General features: G+C 33.8%; 1 protein-coding gene and 1 pseudogene across 1 annotated transcript; one reads left to right on the top strand and one right to left on the bottom strand.

Moving 5' to 3' along the window:
* Positions 1-206: 206 nt before the first annotated feature.
* On the top strand, positions 207-4,075 carry LOC120130818 (annotated as a pseudogene).
* Positions 4,076-4,898: 823 nt separating this feature from the next.
* On the bottom strand, positions 4,899-8,827 carry LOC120130659 (transcription factor MYB4-like). Its single transcript, XM_039147855.1, has 6 exons — positions 8,689-8,827; positions 8,587-8,602; positions 7,959-8,411; positions 6,069-6,207; positions 5,348-5,484; positions 4,899-5,016 (listed from the first exon to the last, which is right to left on the bottom strand). The coding sequence occupies exons 1-6, from the start codon at positions 8,825-8,827 to the stop codon at positions 4,899-4,901; spliced, it is 1,002 nt and encodes a 333-aa protein (XP_039003786.1).
* Between the last annotated feature and the right edge of the window lie 2,777 nt (positions 8,828-11,604).

The raw sequence follows: 11,604 nt of genomic DNA, 5'->3' as shown, positions 1-11,604 counted from the left end.
TCGGATATAGCATCTCAATCACCTTAAGCTACTGTTGAAAAAAAGATATTTAATTGGAATATTAACACTAAAAAATCATTAATTTAATTCCTCTCTTTAGAGATCAGCTTATTAACATTTGTTTAGCTCTCTCTGTCACTTATCTCTTTCATTTTTATTATTTTTTCTAACTTTTCCTCTCTCCAGATTTCCGGAGCTCTCTTAGGTTCACTGTTCTTCTTCTCTTTTACCCACTCTAAATTAAATAAGTATATATATATATATATATATGTGTGTGTGTATAATAAAATAAAATTCTTCGCTTTATCACTCAGATGAATTTCCATCCAGGTAACTTATTTTATGTCAATCAGTATTAGATGTTTAATCGTGTACTCTTGAGGTAATCTAAATTGGGAATTTTTCATTTTTTTCCAGCCCATGCATGTTTTGGACCAAATTCTGTGCATTAATGTCGATTTCTTTTTTCTGCTTTCATTTTAGATGACCGAATTGGGTTCCCTTTACTTGATTGATCCAAGCTTGTTTCTGGGTTGATCTTCAGGTTTTCGATGGAATTTGGTGTTGATTTGGTGAAAACTTGAATATTTGAGTGGTCTAGTTATATGTTTCTTATTTTGCCGATTTAAAGAGAGAAATATTTTTCACGTGTAACATTTAATTCCCAAATTGATCTTGATTTTCTGTAGATATTTCCAATTTCCACTTCTTAATACTAAAGAAAAGAACCCTTTTGCTCATTACGATCAAAGCCTTAAAAGATTGTTATTACTTTCCCAATAACCTAAGTAGGAAGACATGCAATTCTTTGAAATAGTTTTTCCCTTGCGTCAAAAGGAAAGCTCTTTGGCTTCTTAGTAGTGCCATTGTGAACTTGCTATGAAGATTGTTTTGCTGGTACAGCTATTCACAAAGTTGGCTCACATATGGTGACTCGTTAGGTTTATTTTATCAAGAAAATTGGCATTAATATTTTTATTTTTTATTTTACAGCTGAATACAGAGTGCTTTAGCTAAATTTTATACGTCCATTCAGCAGATTGTAAATAGAATTGAGGGAGCTATGGTTGGTACAAGTTCCCGGGACTTCTGCGAGCACAGTGTCCTCTCTCATTGCCTGTTTTAGCTTCAAGAACTTTGTTCTTGATGTATATGTATAACTAGAACGATTGAGTCATATTGATAAAGTTGTGTTGCGTGAAGAGTTTTAACTGAAGGGGAAGCTTAAAAGTTAACATTATGGGTTCAGTTTGTTGCTGCTTGCATGCTGAGGATTTTGAGGACTACACGAATCCAAACAGTAATATTTATAGAAACTGTTTGTGCATCGGTTGCTTCTTTCAGAATTTTATACAAATGGTATGTTTTCTGATACTTGTCAATAAGCATTGGTTTGGGCTCCAGTATTGTTTCTTCAAATCATAGTATTTTCATGCCTCACTTGAGGTTATAAAAGTGGTTCTATTGATTTTTTCTTTCATGCCACTTTTATGTTGTTAAAAATTAGGGTTGTCATTGGAAATATAACTCTACTATATTTTCTCTTTGTGGCACATGTAAGTGGCACTAGCCTATTATGTCCACAATAATTTTGCCTTGAGCATTGTAATAATTTGCTAAAGATAATCTCTATTGTTAATGCAGGAAATGTCCTTTGTTAACTTTTTTACTGAGCCCCATGCTTATATTTTTGTGGAAGCCTTGGAGAGGGTTAGGGAGGGAATAAGGTTTGGTGAATGAAAGAAGCTGAAAGAATGAATATAAGGAGTGGCTAATCTGTTGACCAATTTCCCTAAGCCGGGGAAAGTTCCTTTATGGTTTACAATGTGTATAGGGCTGTGGTAGTCTAGTTACATCTTTATGCAATAAAATGGAATAAGATAATTAACATGTCAGTGCCTAAAGACTGTTTTGCTTAAAGAACTCGCTTTATAGGCTCTTGAAGCAAGTGAAATCTGCTTATAATGTGAAAACCTGAGTTCTTGATCTAGTGAATTCCACCAGCATCGGCCTATATTAACTTTTTGGCGAACAGGTATCTATTGAAGTTAATAATGGACCATGTACTAACCTAATCTTAAAACTTATCACTTGATCATTTACATTCTGAATTCTGTGTTTGATTAATATTAAGAAGAGGAGGTTGACCAGAAAGGTACTTAGTGTTACATCTTACATTTCTCTGAATTGATCAGAACTTTATCCTCAAATATTTCAGTTATGGAGTTTCAAATTTTTTGTCCTTATGTTGTTTCTTTGGTCCCTGTAATTATAGTGTACCACATTATTGCGACGAGGAGAGCTGCACTCTCCGTCCCTTCATCCATTCAGGGAACGGCATCTATGAACTCTTCTGCATCACTGGACAACTCGCTTTCTGACATGTACTGTTCTACCCCAAGGCCCTTACCTTGTGATGCTGATACCAGATTTTTTCGCTTACAACGTGGTGGTCTTGTTTCAAGACGTGAGAAGGGTTCAAGTCATTCACAAGAGGAATCAGAGCCTTTAAGAGGTGAAGATGATGTAGGTTCTGATTCTTTGAGTAGAGCGGGGAAATGGAATGCTTGTGAACAAGGCTCAATTGTGCAGCATTCTAAATCCTCACAACTCACATCATCAACAAAAACATCAGTTGGAATTGGGTACATCTATTCACCAGTAGAAGAGGAGGATGTCTGCCCAACATGTCTGGAAGGTAAGTTATCTTTCTTGACAATAATGATGTTCTAGCCACTATATTGGGGTGGGTTTTTGCTCCTCCGCCTTCAGAAGTTTGTAGCACTCAGCAATATCAATTCATGCCACATTTGATTTCTGTCTTCTTCTCTACCCTCCAACAAGGTTTTATAAATGACTGGTTGAATAGATCAAGTTTTCTAGAACTCATAGAGGACACCTTGTATGCCAAGTTTCTGATATATGTTGCTTCTCTAACCTGGGTGCTTGTGTCATTAATTGGATCGCATTGCTAGTGATTGAGTATTAAGAAATCTTGATTTAATTGGAGGAATCAGTCCATTAGACTTGTACTTATTCCTTTATATTAGAAACAATCAGTCAATCACTGCTATCAGAAACTGATAATGCCACAAATCATATTAGGTTGGACTTTTTATAGATATATTATCCTCATTTAAACATATTGTTATAATTTATGTGCAGAATATACTCCAGAGAATCCGAAGATAATAACAAACTGTTCCCACCATTTCCATCTTGGTTGCATTTATGAATGGATGGAGAGAAGTGAACATTGTCCAGTCTGTGGGAAGGTAACCTATTTTCAGCTAAATGATAATAGATGGTTGCAGTTCTTTCTAGAATTACGATTTTACTAGGATCTGCAAACCTTCAAGGTTTACACGTATTAGCATATTAATTTGCCTTTGATATGTTTTATATTTTGTGTCTTGCTCTCTCCTTTTACAAGTATCTGCATAAGATTTTTCATTGGTTTGTTTATCAACGTCATGCACATCAATGGTTATTTGGTGTGTGTAGCTTTTCAACTAGTTCTCATCTAATGGAATTTATATGCTTGGATGTTCAATGACAATAACTTCTCTTCTAAAACAATATAAACACTTTTTTGGTTTGCTAGTATATGTCATTTTAAAGATAATTTTGGGAAAACTCCTGCATTTATTTTTATTCCCTTAGTTTTTCTTTATTTACTTGTCTTTTTTCCTTGGAATTAACTGGCAAATATCCTAGTTTCTTAAACTTTTCTTATCTCGACTTTGTATTTGTTTTGTTTTGTTTTCCAGGTCATGGCATTCGATGAAACAACTTAATCTTGCTCGGAAGTTTTTGTTGCGGATGAACGTCGGCAGCAACAACAACAGAAGATAGAACCAAGGAAAGACAACTCCTTTGTGAATAATTCGGGATAAGGTGATTCTCATACCATAAATATGAACAGTGTCTTGTATAAAGATTTTTAATTGTCTTTGTAACCAGGGAAATTGGGGGGGGGGGAAACTATATGGATGATTGCATTATTGTTGGAAAACTAAGTGTGGATTGTTTCTTTTATAAAGGAGGTTATGTTGGGTTATTAGATTCAGAATTGAATCTTGGACATGGTCTTGTGGAACATGTTAATTTTCTTAAAAAGTTCAGTCATTTTACAGCAATGCAAGCTCATCTATTTTGTTTTAGTTTAAGAAATAATATAATAAAAGATGAATTATTTAGTGTATTGAATGAAAGTTTTTAACTTCACAAAATTAAGAATGCGCCATCTATGACATTTTTTTTAATAATATATTAATATAATAATCTCTTTTCAAAATTATGTGTGTCACCACAACCTTCCTACACAACCAAATTCTAGCCATTTTGTTCATAATGACTGTCCAAAACTCAAAGCTGGATGTCTAACAGGTTTAAGGTAAGCAGCTATGAGCCATGGAAGAATAACTTTACTCCATTACCCGTCTAGTGCAGGCAAGAACAACTGTGCTTTACTCAGTGGTCGAGTGGCGGATCTATGTTATCTTTTGGGTGGGCGAGTGTTTACCTTAAAATTCAAATTTATTCCTCCAAAATTAGCATCCATTTACATACAAAAATTTCTGGATCTGTCACTGGCTTGACTAGTGTCAAAGAAAATTATGAACATATACTACTTATACTTACTAGATATTATAAAAAATACCAGTGTCAAAGCAAACAAGAAAATAGTTTCTAATTATATAAAGCTTTTTATCAAGTCTTCCATTGTAATATATTTAAAAGTTTAATCACAAGCCTTTTGTCTGTGTGGCTCAAGGTTTCAACAGTCTTACCAGCAAATTCAGTCACTGCTGTTGTGTTTTATGTCAATGCAGGATATTATGCATATATTCTCTTGAAACCATTTTTCACGTTTCCAGCATCAAGAAGCATTATGATCATTTTAACCATATTGGTGAAACCAAAAATTTAGAGCATCCATCAGGGATAAATCCATTGACTGGCTGAGCATGACTTGTTGCAGCCTTCTGGTCTGAAGCTACAGGATTGCAGTGCCTGCAGCAGGAAACAAGATTTAAGAGATTAAGAACAGGGATATGATTATGATACTCAAACTCGGGTGTAGGTTAAGAATGTCCAATGCATGTATGTTTTTTCCCTAGAGGACCCGAGTTTTGAGCATCAAGTATGCAACATATGTGCATTATCAATGGGCTAAGAGAAATTCTGAACAGATATTACCTTAATCCTCTCGTACTATTGAAAAACAAATTCTAGATTTTTTTTCATGTATTTGGAGGCATCACATCCATGTCCAAATATGTATTAAACAATATTAGAATGGGAAAAAAGGGAGATGTAAAGAATAAAGGAGTTGAAATCCTACCCTATCTGCAAAGTAGGGTTGCATTCCAATGGCTGATATAACCCCATATATTGAGCCTGCTGGTTACTGAATGATACACTTTGCTCACCACCTTCCCATGATGCTGGAAACTGGTTTCTGGCATTAGTTTCTTCAAGCTGTACAAACACAAGAGCAGTCTTCAGCTGATGAAATGACCACTACAGGGCTCTGAAGAAACAGTCGGACTTGTTTTTGCATCTACATTTGTTTGTACTCTTGGAGCTTCAGTTAAAGTTTGTTTAATCTAGCTAAACACTTCCGATATGATAAAGGGTTAGTTTGCTTTTTGGTATCTCAATTTGGTTTTATACTTTAAATTAGTATTTATACATTTTTTTGTTTGAACCGAGTACCGAAATATACACAAAAGACAAATTTAGATACCAATTATTATCCACAAATAATAACTATTATTATTATATTAGAAAAATATCAGTAATGTCCTATGTATAAGATTGATGAATAAGACCAGTATAAACAGGAATGATTGTCACAAATCCCCTTCCACAAGTGGATTTACAGAATACAGTGTACATACAATGGCTTTAGGAAGACAGCTAATGATCATATATTAAACACGAGCACGAGTAAAAAACGACTCCCATGGCACGTTCGAGAATCAACTAGTAGCTGTATTAGAGCAATCAGGACAGCTGAAGTGACCTCTAGCTTGACATTTTGTACATCCAACAGATTGTACCTTAAATTCCTCGGACCGATACAAATTATCGATGAGGTTAAAGCTTAATGGTCCATTTGCTTTGATTAATCCAGTTCCCCTGCATCTCGAGCATGCTATCACATGTAGACCACCACATCTCTTGCACAAGCCCAATGAACTGCAAGTTTAACAGGTTGTGTATCAGCTCGTGCACAGTATTAACAACGATCTTAACCTTGCAGATTGCATCAGCCAATTAAACATACCCCAGAAGTTCACTTTTTCTATCAAAGTTGAATAAAAGTGGGGAACCTCATGATATAGATAAGACATGTTACCTACCTTAACTCAATTATGTGCAACTAAGTTTAGAAAGAAATCAATTTAGTTCATTCACTCGACAATGATTCTAGTGCTTTATCCATCACCCCCCTAAAGCAGTCCTAGCTTAATCATTAAGTTTATCATCAGAAAAAACAAAAAGGCGACCTTTATATGCATTCCACTCTAGTCATCCGAGCTTTTCCTCAAATAAATGAAACACAATTACAACAGCAGGATAACTACATCATGAAGAGGAAAGTGAAGCCGATGATTCTGAAAGAGTTATATTTAAATTTAGTCTACTACTTCAGGGCCACATTTTATAGGTGTAAAAGGATGGCATAACTTGGAGATAGGGGAAGTGATTACCGATTTCAGAATTCGAACTCTAACCGGCAAGATATTGCCTCTTAAAAGTTACCGGCCGAACCGAGTAGGCTAAATCCTAGGTTCCTTCCGGGTCACTTTCGATTTGCACTAGCATAACATGACAATAAAAAGACATTTTTGTTGTTGCATAATTCAATGTAGGACAGTGCATTGGTTTGAGATAGAATCATCACAAAGAACGGATATGAAACATGAAGATACAGCAATCATTTCATAAAAATTCAAACAATCCCACAATTAAATCTATCCTAGAAATACAAAAGACATTGAAATTACAAACAGAGTTAAAGTACAATGGTAGCTTTTCCACAGCACATCCAATTGCAAACCAACAAAGAGAAGAACAAAAACTAAGCCAAAATAACAAAAGGTATCAAAACTCACAATTCATCAACCAAGCTAATAATCAAAGCACCCAACTTTTACCCATACCCCCCGTACTCAGTAAAAAAATGTTAACTTTTTCCAATGTTTAATACTAGTAAAAATCTGGGTTTTACTTCCAAACTAAAAATAGAGGTGATAATCTTGGAAACAGAAACAAAAAATGGGTCTACAAAAGTTCAGTTTCCTTCTTTGTGAAGCAGAGATGAAAGCATCAACTTTGGGGGTGTACAGACATCTAAAACCTTATCGATTTAGCAATTCACTTGAGCTCTATGGGGATGTCAAGAAATGTAATTTTTAGTTACAATTATTAATTAAATTGTATTATACTGCGCCGACAAAGGCCTATTAGCTCAGTTGGTCATTTAGGCCGATTTTGTCATTCTTTGGGCCAAAATATGACATGATTATTTTATCATCAAATAAAATCAATTCAATTTGAGTACAAATTTTATTTATAAATTAAATATTTTTTATTACTTATTCATAAAGCTTAAAATTTTAAAATAATTTGATTATTATATCTCAGGATATGTTTTCACTTACATATTGAGTTTGTGAATTCTAGTTTGTAAGATTTCCCATTGGAAATTATTGGGTACATTCATGATGGAATGACCCATTCAAATAACATAATCAAATCGGATTTAAACTTTGCAAACAATGTTACACATATCACATTTCGTAAAATTAATGATTAGAAATGTAGTACCCTCCCTCTCCAAAAGTATATAAGCTGTATTTGGTTGGTTTTGCATGGCAGTCTTGTTGCAAACAATGTTACACATATCACATTTCGTAAAATTAAATGATTAGAAAATGTAGTACCCTCCATCCTCTCCAAAATAGTTATAATAAGCTGTATTTGGTTGGTTTTGCATGGCAGTCTTGTTGCAGCAATTACCAGGCTGATGATCATCATCTAGGTTCCACAATCCACCCCATAACCCTTCCTCTGCCAGATACTGATCTATCCAACCAGCAGCATTAGCAGTAAAAGAAGCTGGCTCTTGAAACAAGCACTGATCCTCTGGTATAGGGTGCACGGAAACCATCCCCGATTGATCAATGATCTCTACTGCTTCACTATTTACTTTGCCATCATCTCCCCCTTCTTCTGGTTTTTCCTGTTGCTGTTTCTGTTGTTTTAGCTTTAGAATCTGAGCTTTTCTTTTTTTTTGCTTCACAGAAGACTTCTTCTTCTTCTTTAAATGTGTTCTCCAATAGTTCTTTATCTCATTATCTGTTCTCCCTGGCAAGTATCTTGCAATTGTAGACCATCTATTCCATTTTCACATATAAATCAAACATCATAACCATACATACATACATACATACATACATACATACATACATACATACATACATACATACATACATACATACATACATACATACATACATACATACATACATACATACATACATACATACATACATACATACATACACATACTCTTCCCACTCCCAGCCTGAAAAATTGAAAATAAAAAACCATTATTTTAACCACTATTACAAGTTAACATACATACATACATATATAGTAATTATATTGTACCTGCAAACCTAGCTACTGAAGTCCATCGTCCTTCTCCATGGAAGTTAACATATTCAGTAAGCAGCTTATCTTCTTGAGGAGTCCAAGGGCCTTTCCTCAACCCTAGTTTTGGAGCTTCCCAACCCATCATTCTAACCATTATTACAGCTTCTTTTTTCCCACTAACTTTCACTAAAAATTCTTGTCTCCGGATTGCATGACATAACCTCTTACCTTAACTCTCTTATATATCTCTTCAATCATGTCAGTTCCATGTTTTCTCCATTTTTAAAATCCATTTGATGATCTCATCATGAAGACAAGATCTTTGAAATCAAATTTCAGCTTGAATTCCTCTCAGTTTATCACAAGTGTTAAATGTCTAGGTGCTCACCAGCTCAGTCTGTTTTTTTACCAGTTAGAGACCGCCAAGTGTTGGTTATTATTACAGGATCGTGATTACATAACACAATCTCGAACTACATTTTGTCATAATTTGAAGATAGTCATAATTTGACTCTTTTAGGCCGAAAACACAAGCTGATGCCTTTGAAAATGGCTTACGGACCAATCTTTATGGAACACTTGTTGGCATAAACAATTCTTAAATGCATGCTTTAGGAATTGTTTATTACCGGAGAAGTTTCTAGGATGCCATTTATGGTAATGGAGGAATTAAATATGTGGTGAAAAGGGGACATTTTTTATGAGTCATTCATGGTCCTTTTTACGTCATTACGTCGTGTGTGTATATATAGCATATTTGGAATGTTAGGGCATTGCTCCATTGGACCAAAGTTAATATTTTAATGAACAATGGCTATATATAGGTGTTGATATTATAAAAATGAAAAATGTTACATCTAAAGATTGTGTTCAATGTACCCATCGAGATCTTGTTTTATAAAGTAATAAGCTTTGTAAGCAGTGAGAAATGCTTGATTTGATAGCAGTGAAGAAGATGTAATGAAAGTTGTGGTATTGATGTTTTTATCTGAGTTGCCCTTCAAAGGGTAGGCATTTTTGATAGTTCTGTAAATGAACTGAACGTTCAGCGAACCGTTCATGAACCGTGCGGCGGAAAGTTCGTTTTTGTTCGTTTATTTATTAAATGAACGAACATGAACAAGATTTTACGTTCGTTTAATTAAATGAACGAATATGAACAAAGGACTTGTTCGTTCATTTACATTCGTGAACGTTCGATTATATGTTCGTTTATGTTCGTTCATTTATGTTCAAATAGAGGACAAGTTGAATATGTTACGAAGATTATTGAAGTTGTTTGGATTTCAAGAAGATTGTTTTGTTGAACAAATTAACTTTAAGACTTTATTATGTTCATATAGCTTATTTATGATTTATGTATGTTTTTTTCGTATTCGAATAAATTAACTCTAAAGTTGCAGGTTATATTAATGAATTTTAAGTTGTTATTCTTGTTGTTTACTTTTTTTTTACATTCGTTTGTTGTGTTCGAATAAGTTTTTTTTTTGTTTGTGTTGTTCGTTTATATTCGTTCATTCGTGTTCGTTTATGTTCGTTTATTATTTAAATGAACGAACATGAACAAGCTATATTCCTTAATGAACGAACATGAACAAAAAAAAATTATTCGCTTATGTTCGTTTATTTATTAAATGAACGAACATGAACATACCTCCGTTCGTGTGCATTCGATTTGTTTTACAGGCCTAATTTTTTAGGTTGGTTAGGCCTATGATTTATTGTTTTGTTCACTCTTTTTATATATTTGCTTTTAAGTGGTTCAAATATTTGGTTACTCAATGATATTAATTCATTGAATTTCTTCTAGGAAGTTTCCAAAACCAAATATATAGTGATTATTTGAATATATTTGTCTCTCATCTCCAAATCCTAAAATCTTGATGGCAATTTTACAATGAGATGAAAGATGAAGTGTAAAAAGAAAATAATAATAATAATAAATTTTGGAATTAATTTCAATTGTATTTTTTTGGGTATAACATCATATGTATACGATCTATTAATCATCGACTAATCTAGATCAGGTGTTATAGAGGCAAGGGCGACCCTCCCAACCCAATTTTCTTTAGTCGTAATTGAACCCTTAACCTTGCTTAAGGAATCTAATGCCTCATCCCAGTTGATCAACTAGTTGTTAATATCTCAGTTGTAATTTAAGATATAAATTATTTGTGTTACAATTATTTTCAAAACTTAAGTTGGACTATAGTGATTAAGCGTGAGCTTTGAATACCAAGGGGTCTAGATTTGATATCCCTATGAAGAACATTTGACTCTAATTAAGTTAAATTGTATAAATGATACGACTAAAGTCTAGTAATATATGGTGTAATTTACTTAATAATTTTAATGTGACATAACATCAATAAAAGAGAATTTGAAAAATCAAGCAAACGTTGAGGATATTTTTACTATTATACATGTTTACTCTTAAGTTTATAATTATCTAGTTTTTAAATAAAATAATTAAAAATATTTTTTATATGATTATCAATTATCAATTGAATAATTTTTTAAACCAAGCAAACCCTTGTCCTTTTGGCAGGCAAATTTTGCTCGAGATGTTGCATCCCTGAGTAAGGCACAAACAAAGAAGGTTGCTCGATTCCTTCCAAATCCTGAAAGGCATTGGGGACCGAAGCTTAGGGCTGGCCGCCAAATCACCAGCAAGCACATATCACTTTTGGGTGAGGAGACAGTAAATGGATGTCTCAGTCATCAAGATAACGTGGTCGACACCAAACGTCCAAAAACCGAGACATAAAGGATGCTACCACAGAATCATAGACCAGGCTAGCATTAATCTTATATTACTTCCATCTCTTAAAAGTTATCATGGTTGAATGCATGTTAGTGATTGTGGCTGCATAATCAGTTTTGCAAAAATGTGATTTCTGTACTTTATTAAATTATCTAACACATGATTAA

Source organism: Hibiscus syriacus, unplaced genomic scaffold (genome assembly GCF_006381635.1).
Source record: "Hibiscus syriacus cultivar Baekdansim isolate YM2019G1 unplaced genomic scaffold, ASM638163v2 tig00110548_pilon, whole genome shotgun sequence".
NCBI classification, from domain to species: domain Eukaryota; kingdom Viridiplantae; phylum Streptophyta; class Magnoliopsida; order Malvales; family Malvaceae; genus Hibiscus; species Hibiscus syriacus.
The sequence above is the reverse complement of the archived record's forward strand: the minus strand, read 5'-3'. Positions and strand labels throughout refer to the sequence as shown.